Source organism: Balearica regulorum, chromosome 2 (assembly GCF_011004875.1).
Source record: "Balearica regulorum gibbericeps isolate bBalReg1 chromosome 2, bBalReg1.pri, whole genome shotgun sequence".
NCBI classification, from domain to species: Eukaryota; Metazoa; Chordata; class Aves; order Gruiformes; family Gruidae; genus Balearica; species Balearica regulorum.
The window spans coordinates 138074790-138093706 of record NC_046185.1 but is presented as its reverse complement, the minus strand read 5'-3'; the positions used below and the strand labels follow the sequence as shown (position 1 = coordinate 138093706).

General features: G+C 37.0%; 1 protein-coding gene across 1 annotated transcript in view; it reads right to left on the bottom strand.

Annotated features, from left to right (window-relative positions):
- Positions 1–18917, bottom strand: part of THSD7A (thrombospondin type 1 domain containing 7A) — a 289030-nt gene that overhangs the window by 190506 nt on the left and 79607 nt on the right. The window contains exon 3 of the mRNA XM_075746097.1: positions 12465–12991. Coding sequence (XP_075602212.1) covers positions 12465–12621 — 157 coding nt within the window. The 5' untranslated portion in view covers positions 12622–12991. The remainder of the gene's footprint in view (positions 1–12464; positions 12992–18917) is intronic.

The following is an 18917-nucleotide window of genomic DNA, read 5'->3' as shown; positions in this document are numbered from 1 at the left end:
TTTTCATTAGAAGCTGCAGCGTGCTCCGAGACATACAAAATGGGGAACAAAAAAACACCCTGAACAGAACGTATTCTCCAAAAAGCCTTTGGCTTTCTTAATGAGCTTCTATCTTCAGGGAGCCTTCTTCATCTTTATTTTAAAAATTCAAAACCAAAAGCAACACTACTACTTCAAATGGACTCCTTGTTTATAACCAACTGCAGCAAATTAGATGAACTCTCTTGCCTGTTAGCTCCAGACACAGGTGAAGTGATATAACACAAAAGTAAATCTTTGATGTTCTAGACTCCAATTTTTGTTTGGCTTCCCCCCCCCCCCCCCCCCCCCCCCCCCCCCCCCCCCCCCCCCCCCCCCCCCCCCCCCGATATGCTATTCATGAATCTGTTTTCCATATCTATATGAAATTACTTCGACAACATTCTGAAGATTTAGTAAGCCTTGTTTCTTTCTAAATACTTTCAATAATAATAATAAAAAAGTTTAGTCAAAATATTATCTGATTCATTACACAGAAAGCAGGGCATCTTTGCTTTATGGCTTCTTAATATATTTTCATCTTTCCTTTCCAAAATAACTCTCTCTGGTAACGTTTACATAAAAGGTGAGGAACGTCTGCCTTAAATTGAAAGAAATTGCAATGCTGAATTGCATTAGCATCTAATACAGGCATCACAAAACTAATTTTTTCTCTTCCTTTTAATATTTTATCTTTAATTAAGTTGCACCTTTTCTTCATCTCAAGTTCTCCTTACATCCGTATTTTCTTAATGAATGCCTGCCTCTAGGAGTGCTACTCATTGCTTTCAGAGAATTATATACAGAATGGATTCCATTCATAATATAATAATAATATACTTTCTGGATAACAGTGTTTTACTTGCTGAGAAAACAATATATTTAGAAAGGTATGGGCATATATCGAAGATTGCCTTTAATTTACTAAACCAGCAAGGTTATTAGTTCAGAAGATGTGTATACAACCTCTGTAACACACACATAAGCTACTTTAGAAGCAAATTATCTACTATCATCTTTCTTACAATGGCTTACACCCAAACTAGCATCTATATATGAACAGTAACAATATGTAATTTACTTCCAGAGACACAGGTTCACTGTTTTACTTATTTCTAGTCTATAATAACATGAAAGATTTCTCATTGATATGAAGACACCCATATTCTATTTCTTAAATGAGAGTGAAGAAGACATTATGTTAGCAACAGATAGTGTCATTTTGAGATACTTTTTTTCCTGTTTGTATGACAGTAATTTTTAGTTTACTGAATTGTTCCTTCATTTCTAATCACCAATGTCCCTTTATATGCAAGGCTTAAAAAAACCCACATACCCATTTTGGAAAACCTACTTCTGCATCCAAAAGGTAAAATCTTTACTACCACATTTTAGCTTTTGTTTTTGAACCCTGATCCTTGAAGACTATTACTTTTGTGTTAAGAGAGAAACTAAACAGTACACTGTTGAGGAGAAACTATGAAGCACTGTAAACTAGCAAATTCAGTATTTTCAAAGGAAGGCATTTACTGTGTAACATCCTCAGACCAATAAAGTAAAGTTCGTGCAGAGTTAGCATAAGTTTTGTCTTTTTCTTATCCTATCTCAAAAGCCAAGTTCTCTTATATCCATATAACAAAATAATGAATTTACAATTGCTTCCATCACATGTAATTGGTAGTACATCTGATAAAATAGCTTAAATCTGTACTATGACAAAAGAACCAAGATTCAGTTATAATCAGTACATATACTCAGCATCTTGATTTATTCCATAAAGCTTTTAAAGCATATGAAACACAGAGGGGAAAAATATTTATCACTAGTAATTATGTAAATCACCTATACGAATCTGCCACAGTATGCACTTTGCAGTTTCAAAGAACTCACTTTTGTGCAGCACAGCCCATAGACTTCTCCTACAACTCCCTACAAAGCCATAGATGTACAGTATAGAAAATAACCTGAATTTCCTATCTTTATGGTTCAGGTACCCAATCTATTCCCAAGATGTTGATATTCATATATCAAGTTGAAATATGGAGAGCTACAAGTCATTCATCCACGTCAAGTTAAAGACTACAAATCTTCCTTGCACGCTCAGTCACTTTATCACTCTCCCTCCTCTTCCTTTCATTACCTTCTGCATGGCACCAAGCATGTCCTACAGGAATGAGTTGGTCTTTCCAATGCTGCTGTCTAAAAAGCAATGCTGACTGAATTTCATTTAGGGTTACAAACAAAAGTGGTTTCAATGACAGCCTTCAAAGTATGCCTCTTAAAAATAGCAAGCTAAGCAGCAACAGTGAAGCTAGAATTTCTTAAAATAAGTTAGTGGCATATTAAAAACAAACAAACAAACAAACAAACAAACAAACAAAACCCCTTCTGTTATTCAATGTGACCACAAATTCAAGCTGTGCTACTGTTTTAGCCAAACACTGAAGACCTAGGTAACCTATGGTTATATGTATTTTAAGGTAGTGCCATTAGATCTGTACAGCGTTGTTCAGTAATGTTTTCAGACCATCACATATATCACACGTGCAAGCCTCCATACACAGGTATATGTACTGTTGGACATGTCGTACAAATATAACTTCCAGACAGATTCATTAGAAAACTCAGGTTAGTTTAGAAATTTCCGTATCTGTTCATACGGCAATTGCCACCTTCTCTCAGCCCCCTGAGTTTTTCAATCTCACAATCTATTTTAAATATTTTTATTCAACAGAAAATAGCTGCAGGTTGCTTGCCCCATGCTTTTCATGTTTGTATTCTCCACTCACATTAACGTCTTTCTTTACGTTTCCCAGATGTCCTAGTCTGTTCCATTACATCCATTTTTGCTTGCATCTGGCAAGTACTACAAGTGTGCTACAGCATTGGTTTCTTGGGAACTGTACAATAACTATATCAAAAATCATAAGACTCAAAGTTTCTTCTGTTTTGTTTTTGTGCAGATACCTACAGAAAATTTTACTCACATAAACGTCACTTTACAGAAGAGGAAACAGATTCCCAATGTTATCATTGCCAACTACTTGCAGAGCTGAGACTGGAGTGAAAATCCAGCCTGTTTGCTGGCTTACAATGGGTTTTTTTTTTTTTTTTTTTTTAAATAAGGTGCGATGTACCCTGTTGCAAGATGTAGCAGTATCACTGTAACAGCTTTTACTCTCTTCCTCCATCTATTCCCCTAACCAGAGCATTATTTTGACTGAAAATCACAAGCAACTCAAAGCAGAATAAAACTGGACAAAATTCATCACAATGCACACCTGATTCAACCAGTCAGTAGAAAAATGCAAAACAAGCAAAACCTTACATAACACAAGTGATCTTTAGGTCAATCAAGCACATTCATATCAAATTCAAACAAGAGTTTTGCTACATGCAAATAGAAAAAGGGATGACTGCCAAATCTGTGAACATGGAAATGCTAAGATCATTTCAAAACATTCCTTTTACTACTGAAGACATTTTCTCCCAACACCACATTTTGGAACTATTACACAGATAATCCTGCTTCCAAGGTTTTTCATAACACGGTTTTCCTATGAAAATAGTCTTCTCCCCTATTATCCTCTAGTACAGCATCTTGATATCAGTTATTTGAACTATTTTTGGCACTTGAAATTTTTGAATTTTTTTTTAGAGTGTTAATAATTTATCTTCATATCTTTGTAAACAGCATCTTTAACAAGTCTTAATGATGTCATTTTGTATAAAGCTGTGGTGCATAGGAACACCAGCAATTGAAGAGAATTCAATTGTGCTAGGCACTGTACAAACACAAGTCATTATAAAACAATCTCTCTCTGTTCTATTCTTTATTTCTCTAATGGCTTAGTGGTAAAATAGGTATTCCCCAGCACACATAGGGAGAGTTACATTATTGTTCACTAATACAAACATTTCATTTTGCATAATACAGGAGGTAGAAAGTAATAACGTATCTCATTAAGAAATTTCTCATTGGATTAGCAGATGTCATCAATCTTTAAAATGTTTAAGTGTGTCTCATTACATCAGAAACCATCTCCAATTAATATCCTCAAACTCACTTTATGCAATATAAACAGTCTACACAAAACAGTTACTTATTATCTTTCTCTCTTTCAAAATACCTATGAAAAACTCTTCCCAGTATCTGGACATTTGAAAGCTTGCCGTGTTTCCAGCAACACTTTTCACCAGGGATCACAAAAAACTTCCACTTGGGCCACTCAATAAGGACTGCATCTAATGCCACTCCTTCCCTGAATCCATGCAAATACTCCAGATTTGCCTTTTCTGTTCCACAGACATAAAACCACCAAAACAGTCTTGGCAACGCTCACAAAATACAGAAAGTGAATTAAAAAAAACCAACCCAGCTACTGCGGTCTACTGACAACTTCCAGAAATGTCAGCCACACCAAAATGCACAGTGCTAATTAATGCTGAGAACGTGCTGATTGCTGCAATAAATGTCTGTTGGATTTTGTGTGAAATCCCAGACACTGATATGTTTAACACTGTACAGCATTCATATGAAAGTAGTAAATAATGAGATTTCTCTGGGAGATTAATTTGTGCTAGTGGTGGCAAAACTGCTTCCATTAACTTTTGTTTGACTGAGATTTAATACAGTTATTTTAATTGTGATCATTTAGGAAAACTTTTACCAAATAATGTGGGGTTTTTAGGGTTTCTAGATATATTTTTCTCATCTAATTCTTCCATTATTTTAGTAACTCCATATACTTTTACTGTCTTACTAGACAGAAACAGACACAGAAAGAAGAAATCCATAAATAAAATCCCAAGTCAATGCTGCTGTTGTCTCCAGCTGTAGGCTCTGCCAGTCCGTTGCCTCCTCTGAGTCTCCACACCAAACAACCAGATCTTCAAATTCTGTTGGCCTGAATTTAAATAGATCTTTACCCACCTAAGGAGCCCAACACTCTTGTTCAGTTTTGCTAGGCTAAGAAACAGAAACAGTGATTTTTGACTGGATCTACGTCCAGAAAAGGGTGTCTCAGCCCCGTTACACTGAGAGGCCTTGTTTGTGGACAGAAAACAGATCACAGAGGAATACAAGAAAAGAAAAAAAAAGACATATATAACAAAGTTGTGAACGCAGGAAAGGACCTTCAATAAACAGAATAAATATATGTAGTGTCCTAAACCCCAGATACCACTTTCTCAGCTACAGTGTGTAGTTTAATGTGCAATTTAATTTATACCATGGCAAATATCACCTCAAAATATAGATTACTACTTGTCTTTGAGAATACTAGCCTTATATTATGGGAATTGGACTTTCTATTAAATCTGGAGTTATTGTGTTAAAAGATGCACACTTTTGACATCTGAACAACAGAGTGGATGAACACCATAAAAGACGAAATCAACATCAAGTGGAGTTAGGAACTGTAAAGTTAAAACCTTGTCTACAAGATATTAATAAACTGAATTAATCCAACACTGGAGCAGCCAGACTACAGAACAAAACAACCCATAGCTTTTGAGGTATTCTCTTGTTCCAGTATGCCTATAAACTGAGGGATTCAGTTGATCCAGTTAGCATAAGCACTCCAGGGCACGTGCTAAAAACAATTCAGACATTCTCAGCTACCAGTACAACATCATCAACTACCATTTTCCACTTTTCTGACAGCTTCAAAATGCTATCCTATAAGTGAAGTCAACTATTAACCCAGAGTATATTATTTTTTTATCTTAACTAGAGGCTTATAATATCAGACACACTTTTTTCTATTTTCCTATTTCAGATATGGCAAAGTAACTCCATAAGAAAAAATTCAAGCAGCACAATTTTTTTCTCCTAACATTTAAATATTTACTCTCATTTTGTTAAATAAGGACAGATTACGAGAAAACATTTATAAATCATATCCTTAAAGCAACCATTTTCTGCATATCTGCCAAATGTTTTATGTTGCCAGGCTGCACTAAAAACCTTTTGCATTAATCAAAGACTTAATACTTGCCTGGAACAATTTGTGTTGAAGAAAAAACATGAAAGGATATTGTATAAATGAGGGCAAAGAGCAAGAGTGATGAATATGCCTAATGAAAATTAATATTTCCTTATTCAAGTCATAGATAGACAAGCCCCATTTGACTACATAAAAGTCAGATTTAACTGGGAGACAGGCAGTAAACAGTGTGGTTGCTTAGATGCACATTACAGAACGCAATAGAAGTGATAAATTGTAACTCAAATTAATATGAATTTATGCAGATCATATGTAAGCAATACTTAACCATGTTCAATCCTGGAGGATCATTTATATTTTAAATCAATGAGGTAACAGTAAAGCATCTTTAGCACATTTTGCTTGAGTAGTTTCTATTCTTTGAAAAGCTGATGACATGCAGTTTTTACTAATATTCCTTTTATCTTGTTCTGTGATTGAAGACCTGAGAATCAAAAAGATGAATCCTGAAAAACACCTGTTACATCAACTGTTTAAAAATCTTGACCTCTCTCCCCTCGTCTTTAAGGATGTGTAAGTACCAGCTCAAGTTCACCACACCATAACTAGAGCTCTACTTTCCCTTGAAGGGGTCCTCATTGCCCTCTTTCATCACCACATGTGAATTCCCTTCCTGTCAGTTAGGTCTCGGGTTAAAACATCTTTTCTCATTTAGCGTTTTCCCTAGGTCTTCACATCTAATCCGCCTCTTCAGATAATTTCTTCATAATCTCTTTGAAATCGTGAGTTTTCTATTTACTGACATAGGCTCATCTGTGTCCAGTCTCAAGTTGTGATTACTGCAAAAATTCTTTACTCTGGTTTCAGAAAAAAACCAAACCTGAAACAAATGGGAAATTTTCTATATCATGGAACAGATTCAACAAACAAGCTCTTGAAAGGTAAGTGCTTTAATCAGAGGGCTGGTTAGGTAATTTTTCTCTTTCTCTCTCCCCCCTGTGATCATCACTGTCAGTGTGTATTTAGGCAGACTTTGAAATGCCTGCTGGACTGCTGGTCCTAGAAAGGACTCCTGTCCCCCCTCAGGCATTAATACAACATAGGAACACTCAGTCCTGTGACAATAAGGACATTCCTAGGGACATAGAAAGGGAAAATAAAATAAGGACATTTTATTCAGTGAATTTATGTTTGAAGGTGTTAGATGAGAAATTTCAGACAAAATGTTGAAAACCCTCCTCTCTCCATTTCCACTAGTGGCACCAAATTCTTTTAAAAATAGAGTTGGGCCTTGGAACTTGTAAAACTGTAAAACCTGACAAGGATGCGTGATGGTACAGAGGTTGTGTTTGTTCTACTTCATGGGTAAGTGAGAAACCAAGAAGTTAAAAATCAGAGGGGTTTTGAGACCCAAGTTCTTATCAAGTAGTGAAGAAGCATGATGCGGTTAAAAGATCCAACAGTACCACCTTGAAACAACAGACAGATTTGTTCATAGGCTCTTCAGGTGAAGTAGGACGCCCTTGTGCAGTCCTCTTCCCAAGAAGATGGAACAAGGAAGAATCAAGGAGAGATGATGCTGCCTGAAAAAGCTCACAAAGAGTTTGAGAACTCCTAGGCTACCAAGTTTGCAACATCACTCTAGTGCCGCTGGAAACCTCTTGGCACATTAATTTCACACTGGTCCTCCACTCCCCCAGGAGGACACACGATCTTCTGTATGTTTCCTACACCCACATTAACGCCTTTCCTCTGATTCTGCACTGCCTCAAAAGTTGAACAAGTTATTATTGATGGACCAATTCTCACATACTGAGACACAACATAAGCATAAAAATACAGATACTTAAGTGTTCTCTTCAGGAAATGAAGCCTTTTTGCTTGTAATTTTAAAAAGGTATTGTTACCCACAGGAAATTTATTTCAAGTTCTACCTTTGTCAAAAAGAAGGAGAAATATCCAACTGCAATTGTTACACAGAAGACCAAGTCCTGGTTTCACACAATTGTAAATAGCTCAAATAATTCAACAGTGCTATACCAATCTGTACTATCTGAGATCTGATCAATAGTCTTTAAAACAGATAACGATGGTAAAGGCACTGCCTCCCGTATTTTTTCTTATGACTGTTTTTGTTCCAGAGGTATCAATCCAATGTTGCAACTTCCACTTCAAGAGTGTTATGTGCATTACTTCAAAAAGTCAGAAGAAGCAATTTTACAGTGAGATCGAACCTTGCTGATTTTACGCAGCTCTTCAGTAATTATATTAGTAACTGCAGGCAAGCATTACACCCAACATTGACAGGACATCACAGATCACCTTGTCGGTTGATTTAATGAAAACAAATGAAGCACAATGTAGAAAGAAGGGAGAGTTCTGATGCAGCAAGAAATGCCTACACTTAGTTCTGTATAGAAATGGTATATATGTGGCCTGCATCATAAAATGATAGACCAAGAAAAAACATACATCATCTTGTTTTCGAAGACTAGTAACTGCCTGGCAGTCTTTATTTAGGAATCAGCAGTCCTCACCTTGTTCACTGCAAAACTTACTGATACATCAAAATCTTAGCCTATGGTGGGTAGCACAAACAAGATAAGTCATTCTTGAATATGAAAATTTCACTTTAAAAATAAAAGAAACTGGACAATAACATTTAACACAAGCAGATTTTACTGAATTGTGGCACGTAGGGGGTGGGGGTTTTTTGGTGCATATATAGAAACAATTTAATAAGGCTTTGTAATAGTTAAAGTAGAACATGAATTAAATTTAAAACATTTCAGGAACTCACAAAAGTTCAATGTAGCAGTGTAGAACCCAAACCAAATAACTATTCCTTGCAAATGAAATCAGTAGACTCAGAGGAGGGCAATTACTGATGAACAAAACAGGTCATTCAAAAACTCTTTCAACTTCAGAAGTCCAGTGCTGGCAGTGTGCATCCACATCATGTCAGTGGAATCACCACCCCTTAATGCCACAACTTCTGTTCCATGAGTTGCTAAGAATTGCTGTTGTCTACCTCAAATCATTAAGCAGACAGACACCATGACTCAACTCTGAGAATCGAGCTGTTTCATCACTCTGCTGTGAAGAGCCAGGTATTCTGCACAGATGGACACTTTGCTTTAGTTTATGTTAAAGAAAGCAGACAGCTTTCCCAGTGACCACACTATGTATTTGTATCCGAAAAAAATGCACACACCAGCTCTGCATGATATGGAATGAAAATGTTTGGCAAGAAACCTAGTTTAAAGACTAATAACTATGATCAACTATGTTCATCTAAATACCATTCAAAAAACTGAAGGTCCATTAAACACACTATAATTGCAGCATAAATATGCAACAGCAAATACCCATTCTCATAAGAGATCAAAAGTGTTACGAAAGCCAAAACCTTAAATCAGTTTTAGCTGGAGAAGTAGAAGTGAATTAGTGATGGCATCCATATCACAGTATGGTGGACATTAGAAGGGACCTCTGAAGATCATTTAGTTCAATCTCTCTGCCCAAAGTAGGTTGTGCACAACACTGTCCATGCTGAATCAAAGATAATTAAACCCCAAAATGGTTAACCCGACTATTACAGACACCTCAGATTTTTATGGTAGCAGACAGGAGAATGGTAATAGAGAGGAACCCTGAGAGGTTTTCATAGTTAGAGTAAACTGTTGAAATTTTAATTAGAAGAACACTCCTGCCCCCCCTCCCCCCCCCAAAAAAAACCCACAAAAAACCCCAGCAAACAAAACCACCCCCAAAACCCCCCCCAAACAAAACAAAACCAAATAAAACAACCAAACTATCAAACAAAATAACACCCCCACACACCATAAACTCCATAAAACAAAACGCCAACCTCTCAAAAAAAGTATAGGGGGACTTTACCAGACATCAGAATTTTTATTTTATAGGAGAAAGAATGCCTCAACTCAAACCTCATAATCCCCACAGATTATTGTCAAGGGCACCCTTAAGAAAACACAAAGCAGTAACCTGGTATAGAAGACATGGAGTAGCATACACCAAGACCTTATTTCAAAAATCTTTTGAAATAAAAAAAACAGGCACATGTAAGTCACGTACTGCACTTAGAAAAGCTGATGCCAGACTAAATTCAATACAAAAAAAGCATGTTTCTCAAAAAATGGACATAACAGGTCCCAAAAGGCACATAATCAGGCTGATTTCCTAGACATAGTCTTAGCCACACACGCCCCTGACCTATTTCCTTCACTGAAGGAAAAGCAAAATACCATCTGAGTGGGATGAGCTCACTACTGTTCAGTTTTATTACTCCCTCTGAAACTTTAGCTGAACGTTATACACCCTGTGCTAGATATCCCTTCTGATCACTGACCAGTGATTCTCCTAGTTCACTTTCTAGAACCTCCCACAAAGAGGAGGGGGGAAACAGCAAAACTCAATAAACAGCTAAGAAAAGGAGTGCAAAAATTTAATTAGAAGCCAAACACAGATGCACTACCCGATTCACTGCATCTTGCTAGTCATTGTTTGAAAAGATCCACTCTGACTTGTTTTTCATCATGTTATCGTCAAATCACTGATTTTATTAAAAACTGAACAGTGAACATGCTCATCCTATTCCTTATCGGAGGCAAAATAGAGGAGAGAGGTCACAGAAGAAAAGCTGAAGGGAAGAACTAGCTCTTCATCAGACAATGTAATTAGATGATACCTGTTCTAAACAAAAGTTCCTTAAGAGTGGTCTTTGCTAGGAAGGGAGAAAAGGGGGGGAGAAAACAAAAGCCAACCCAGTTTCCTTCTTGCTGATTTAACTGACACGACCTCAGCGCACACGTACTATATGCAAAGTAAGCGGAGTTAAGTCCATAGCAAATTGACAGTGTATGTTCGTAAGGATTATTTAACTAGAGTTGTTATTATTCTCAACCTATGTTACTATTTGAACATTTTTAAATACAATCCATTAAATTTTTAAATGGAGACATAATAAAATGCTGGAGAGTTTATTCTTCTGATGCCTAGCAACTTAGGGTAAATGTAAAACGCTTCCTGAAAATGCTGTATTATTACTGTGCTTTTACATAAACCCATGCATGTATTTTATCTCTTTTTAATTGTGTGCTGAACATTTACAAATCTTTAATGGAACTGAAAACTATGTTTCGAATTTGTCAATGGTTCAAAAGGAAAAAAAAAAAAAGCATCACTGTCATTGCACAACCCATCTTTCAGTCAGAAGTGAAAGTTGCAAAGGATTTTCCCTTCTTCAGATTTCTCTTTCTAGCATTATTGGAAAGCTTGTCTTCTTGTTTAAATTAATTTCCTTTTAATCTCCTCCCCAAGCTGCTGGATAGATGGAGCCTCTTAAAAAATTCAGGATATCACTGTAATTGTAAATTGATCTGCTTCTGTGGCAGAAGGCTGGGGCCCTCCATCCAGGAAAGAGACTGTCTTCTCAAAGTTGTTTTCCAGACAAATGATTAATTTGCACTCTCTCTTACTACTATGTTATCTGTTAATGGAAAAGCAATTCTTAATCAAATCTACTACTTTTTGGACTGTTTTATTTATTCCTGGCAATGTACAGAGAAGAAAGCCAATGTGAAATATTTACTGGCTTGAAATTTTTAAATTTCCTGAAGGAGACTTTGACTCCACTTACAAAAGAACTAAAACTGTATTAGACAACTAAAATGCACATATTCATCACTGCTAGGGTTCTGAATTAATGTAATATATTAGCAGACACAGGAATATTCCCCGCTGATTTTTAATGCAAAGTTAAGGTTGTAACACTGTTATGACTATGCAATCTTTAAAACAGACATGTAACTCATTAGTATCAAAGTAGAGGAAATGATCTATCTAGTGTGGTGCTGAATCCACATAGCGTATTTGCCTGTGGCTCTTCAGTTATGAGATCTGGCATCACTTGGATTATTTCACCTAATCCATCATTAGCTTTCACATGTCCTATATACTGTGCAACAAACCTAAATTTAACAAACCCAACTCCCCATCAATTACCACGCTGAATATATTACATGTCAGCACAGAGCACAAAGATTAGACATGCTGAATTACATCTTTCTTTGTGAAATGTCAATATTTTTAGAGCACTGTTAACGTTGCTGACTTCAATTATAACAAATGATCCTTCCCATTGTGGACAGGCACTAATGCCCTGACCTTTGCTATTTACATACAACACAGAGCTACTGAACAAAATGAAAAACCTCAGAAGACACAGAAAATATGTAAGAGATCCCAGTAACAATACCACAGACTCACAGATGTGTTTTTTTTAATTGCTATATTTGCTTGGCTGGTGAAATCCTGGAAGATGACCTAATTTTTTTTTCCTATAATCCTGCAAGTAAACATTAGTAATTTAGACTTAACTTTCTCCCTCCACGTACACAAAGCACACAAAAAGGTTATTACTTACAACAAAAAATAAATACACTGCTGTTGTGTTAACACTGCATCCTTACTTACCGGTCTTCCACAAATACACTGATGAAGTTTGAAATTCACTTTGTGCACGAGCATCCCAGATTCCCAGCAGCAGAAGCAGAACTCCCACGCACCGGGCTGGCACGGTGGAAACCCCTGGACCACGGCAGAAAGCAGCGCTCCCCTCGCTCAACCCCATGCCTCCAGCAGCCTGCTGCCACCTCCAAAACCTGCAGCACAACCGCGAAACCTTCTTCAAATAATATTCCCCTCTTCAGAATTTCTTCACGGGGAGAAGGGGACTGGAAACCTCTCTCCCGCTATTGTGCATGGCAGTTGGAAAGGAAAAACTGTTTAACACCAAGGAACAATAGAGTCCTTGCTCGCTCTTGCTGCTGCAGCGGCGGTGACGGCGGCTGCTGCTAGTATGGTTGCTGCTCCACACTCTTCCATTCAGCGGTTAGTAGCAGTTTTCCATCAGCTAAAAGCGAGACAGCTGTCCGCAGGGGGCTCCAGCTGACTGAGCAGGTTATCTTGCTCTGGGAGGCAGCAGCAGTCATTTACACCAGCTGGAGAGAGTGAGAGACAGAGAGAAACAGGGATGAGGAGAAACACAAATAGCCCAGTGCTGTAATCTCGACGCAGAGAGTGACTGCAAAAGGCTGGTTTCCCAGACACGTCTCTCCCTGGAATATCCCAAATGATACATACTAAGAAGCAAAGAAGAAATCATCATCAGACATGCTTCAGAAACACAAGTCATACAACCAGAACAGATATAACTAGAACGATATATATTAATTAGGAGAGCAACAGACATTTGTCCTGATAACAATAAGTACACTGCATTAACCATTTTGTAAACAACAAAAATAAGTGATTACACATGCATTAAACAGACAATTGAAACCTTTTTAGGGGAAATGGAAGAAAATGCGGGGGGCGGGGGGAAGGAAAAATAAAAAAACCCCACTAACTTGTTTGCATATTTATCGAATCTGTTTCAGGTAATAACATACAGCTGTCTGCTGTGAGGACAGATGAATATATGTATATGATAACGTGTATGTATGTATACGCACATTACCTCCAGGGTAGATGAAGTGTGCATGTAATATATAATGCAAGATAACATCCTTTCCTATCCAGCTAGTATGTACACATATACACACGCATAAATGTCAACTGTGTAATTTAAAATAATTTGAAGATCAAGTTATCAATCATTTTTAAAACATACAGAGTTTTACATATGAAAGAATTCAGGATACATTAGGCTGTCATGATGATACAAAAATGTGGAGAGAGAGACAAAGCTTTTTAAATAGGGATCTTTATCTCTCCCACCCACTACCCAGTGAATAGATGCAATAACAAGCCTAAAGATCGGGTTTCGGACACCTATACACTGGGAAGCAAATGAGGAATTTTCAAGAAAAGTGCTCTCATATTCAAAAAGTTTAATTAAAAATGCAAACAGCTACAAAACCACACAGTAGAAACACAGGACCTGGAGTTTGAAAATGATGGAGCTATTGTTGTTTAAAGAAGAAACCTCCAGTCAACCTCTCTTGGGACGCCTGTCATTTTGCACAACCTTCCCAGACTCAGCCTTTTCACATGCATTAGATTAAAATCGGCCGTGATCAAATAATTCTCAAGTCCTTGCCTGTTTAAATATTCTGACATCAGAGCAAATTAGCAATGTTGAAGGTTGCAAATTCGTCTTTGTTTACTTTCCACTCTGTTACGCCTCTAAGAGGGAATTAAAGGCTCAGGGAGCTCTAGCACCGTGAGGCTGTGATTAAGAGAGATAAGCAAGTGTGGATTACTGTTCCTCAGCTGTTGAAAAACAGGCAACAATCAGGAGATTATAGGTTGATAAGGAATACATAGAAAGCCATGATCTTAACAAATTTATAGCATCCTGATGCACAACTTGTACCCTCAGCTAAAGCACTTCTGGAAATACATTTTATTCGCTTCTGCTACCTCATGCTATATTCACTTTAGGAAGCATGGAAACCCCTCTAGCCTTTGCTTTGTTGAACTGGACAGAATACTGGTTTAAATCAAAATGGTCTCTGGGTTTACAGAATTATAGCAATTTCACAAGTAAATTTGGGGTTTAGTCACATGCTCATTGTTTTGCATGCTACATAGGGGGACTTGATAATATTTTTCCCAAGAATAAAAATAATGCCAGCTTCATAATTTATGAAAAATAAGACTAAGAATTTAAGGGCTTAAAAAAGTTTTAAGATCATCAGAAAATCTGTAGCAATAGCTTTACTGACTTGCATAGTTAAAATAAAACGTATATAACTTACACATTTCTTTGAAAAATTAAAAGTAAAAATTTTGGGGTTTTCGCTGGAGCTACGCACTGGGGAAACATCAAGTTTATAGAGTGACTAGGGGAAAAGGCACCCTTTTCAGAGTTATTAAATACAATGGATTCTACCTAGGGTTTTCTATGAATGTATAAAGAAAGCCTTTGAAAATATTTTGTACGTGACTCAGATCATCCGGAAGCATCATCAGGGAACAGATCATCCATGTAGTTGGCACAATGAATCAAAGCGGGTTTTGACAGCAGAACAAAGCAATATCCTGAGAGAGGGTGAGCACACAAACACTCAAATATTTTCTTATATTTATGCAACTATAGGACCACATACTTTTAAACTTCACTAAAACAGAGATTATTAAAACAAAATACTACTTTTTATGGTTGTACCATTTTTTTCTGTCAAAAATCAACGAACTATGAAATAATAATTCCACCTTTTTATTTTGTAAGAAGCTATGATGCATTTAAAACTAATCACAAATATGTCACAGAGACAGAATGGAGGAAATGTTTCTTATGCAAATGTATTTGTGTGTCTGGGGGGGGGCGGGGGAAGGATTCCTGAAGAGCTGTTTTTGGCAAACACTAGATCACTTCTGCAATACATACACCCGTCTTCTACTAATCAGGGCAGGGTAAGGCCAGTGAAACCACAGGGCAAAGAGCAGGCTGATGCCTGCAGAGACACCCACACCAACCTAACTGCAGGAGCTAAGACTTCAGACGCAAGAGGCAATATGTCCTGATTGCAAGCATCAGCTGCTATCAGCACGCCTTACCTGGAGAGCTGCCGTTAGCCTTTTCCACCTAGTATAACCAATACACTCTTACCCTCTTCCTATTTGCTACAGGGAACATGGGACCTCCCTCTCAGTGCAACCACTATTTCCAGCCCACACTGGCAACTCATCTTCTAATACGTACCTAATGATCACAATTTATCAGTTGTTTACAGCTTGGACATTCACAAATAAATGCTTAAGCACTTCTCAGAAGAAACCTCTAGATAAAGCAGAGAAATAAACTACAGTTGACATTAGTATCTGTATCACTAACATAACAGTGTCAGTGTTGTACCTTGGAGCACCAACATGTGAGTCTCAGTAGAATTAACAGTGTCAGTGTTGTACCTTGGAGCACCAACATGTGAGTCTCAGTAGACTTTTATTCAGATGCAGTTATTTATTTGAGGCATGGCAGCTATGTAGAGTCTGTAAACTGCTTGCACAAGTGATTGATAAGTTAGTGCTTTTTTGTTTTCTAGAAAAAGTTATGACTAACCTCAAAGACCTTTATGAAAACGAGGTAGAGTTAGCCATGAAATACTGGAATTACTTTGCTCACGTTTCCTAGCATTAAGCAGTTAGAGGATGACAAAAAAACCTCTTGCAATACCTTTTATTTAGTGGAAAGAGAAACGGGAACAAGATATAATTTTTTTAGCCACTAGGTATGAAAAGCTGCCTGCCAAACAGAATCACCCTGCTGATATTCCTCTGCTAACAGGCAGTACCATGTTGGCACCTTTCTCTGTTTATGAAATGCCATGAATAAAAGCTTCAGGATCATATTATCTTCTATCCTGAATATGTTGTATTTCTGCATATAGTAAAGTCAAAGAGCATGCAGAGAGTACAATATATATGTGGTACATTTGTTTCTAGGGTCAACAATATTCAGTTAAGAGGTGTGTCCAGCATCACCTTCATCGACCTTCAATTTCATAGATTCTGGTTAGCCCTGAAATCTTGAGAGAAGTTTCAGTCCACTCTTCTAGATCTATAGAAGACGTTTTACAAAATCTACAGCTGTACCCCCCTAAATCATCTGTGCACCCCCCTAAACCATCTGTGCTGCATAGAATATCACAAAAATCACCCAAATTCTAAAGAATGAAAAATATTTTCTTTCTTGTGTAGAAAAGTCAAGGTCCTCCTCATCTGAACTTTGCTTATTTTGATTTATCTCCAAGACTTTTTCCCTTTGCTTAGGTATGAAAATGATGAATGCTACCAAAGATGAATAAGTCAACTGTCTCCCTGAAAGAAGCTCTAGAGTTATAATGAGTTTATTACAGGCAACATCCATTGGATAATACAGTCGCACACATTTCTGAAAAGCACTATAAATTGTAACACGCTGATCTGGTTCAGTCACCATACGAGGATGCCCTTGGATATATCCCTTGCATGGGATGCAGTGGTATGGTTGAACCCCTAACTTCTACAGAAGTTAGGAAGGTGTGGTATGTTCCCTTACATGAACATTAGTTTTCCAAGATCTATGATCTAAATAATTCATGTAATAGCTCAAAAAAGCTTTTGTTCTTTTTATTCCCTGACCTAAACTCACGGGTCAAAACTTCTAGCTCTGCATTTTGTAAGGGCCCAACTTCCCTGCAGATATTTTACTATAGATGCAAGCATATTATAAGAATTCTCTTGAGATGCAACCTGCAAGAATTTTATTAGATTTTAAGAACTTCAGGCTGGAATAAGCTGTACCAGGCTATTTTAGGCTTTGTTGCAGAGTATTGAGCACTCTTCAACACACTCAGTAATTGTCTATTATTTTTCTCTGTATCAGTGCTAGGGAGCCTTGTCAGGGAAGCCACACACAAAAAAAAGCTAAACATGAACGATCTGAAAAAAAATTATATGTTGCAATATACTTTGTCTCTCAAAATCTGGCAGCTCCATTCCTTAAGTAAGTCCAAAATTAAATGTGCTGTGCAAAACTTGCAGCTGAAAAGTTATTCTTTAGGGATCCTAAACATATGGCCTCTAGGTGTCACACTCGGCCATGTCATAATATGCTATTTATGGATTTCTCTTATCTTTTCATAGCAGGTAAGAGACCTTGATTTTGTCATTTCAAGGAGTCATATTATGTCACATCCTCTTTTCAAACTCGTAATTTTTAAACAGACAAACAAACCCCAGAAAATTTCTGCCTCTTTCATACAAGTACTACAAATATTTTTGGTTTTGCCAGAGTAACTGTTTTTGCAAACATTAGAATTATCACAATGACTGTTTGTTAAATTTATATCATTCTTTAGGATCATGGATTTGGAGGACAAATCAGGAACCTTAAGAGTTATGTATGTGAGCTGTGCAGAAGTAAGGAAGCATTACATGGACAAAATCACTAGAATATGTTAATAATGTATACTTAAACTCTTCAGTGTTTCTCAATTATTTCAAAAATCTTTGCAACAAGAAAATGGTTTTTTTTTGGAAAATGAATAAAGATTCTACTTGCATGAATGCACAAGCAACAAACATCTAGTCGCTAGTTCTGTCTTTACAAATGTTTTGCTTTTATTAAAGTAAATTAGTAATTCTTGGACAGATTTCTCTTTTTTGAGGTTTTTTTTGTTTGATTATATTGGGAGCATGTGGGGTGGTGTGTATTTGTTTGTTTTTTAATCTTTTTTAAATCTATAAGTTTTCTTAGCCATTCTTTTATTGGTAAGGGGTAGGATTTTTCAGTTGCAAAAAAAAAAGGTAGGGGGTTATTTTTGGTTTGGTTTGTTTGGTGGGTTTTTTGGTTTTGTTTTTGGGTTGTTTTGTTGGGGTTTTTTTAGCCAAGGAAAGGCTACTGGGCTAAACAGATCAATACCTTTGTGAAATGTAGCAGCCCAAGAACTGCAGAAGGACAGATTAAATCAGCTAATTCTACCTTCTGGCTTTAAGCTCTGTGAATGAACGTTGTCCTTTCTGCCCATGTTACATTGGCTTCAAAGCTGACTGCATGAAGCAGAACCTTTCCAAAGATCAGAACTGGCTGCAAAAGTGTCCGTGATAGTTCCCTATCAGGAAGTGTCATCTCTATTGAGAATTCAAGCTTTCAACCTTTTCTCATCACTTCAGAGATCTGCTTAGTAGCCTCTGGTGGAACTTGCTGTAGAGCAGGAAAAAACAGCAGGCATTTTTCACTGGAAAGCCAACAGCATTGATACACCAGCTTGCTCAAAGAGATTTTGAGCATGTTCACATATTCAGAAGTGGATGGAGTACATCCTTGTATTTGAAATTTCTCTTGCAGAGACTATACGTACAGCATAATTCTAATTACAAACAAAATTCACAAGCAAAATACTAATTACAGTTAGGGTTTGTAGCAAGGTCTACATCACT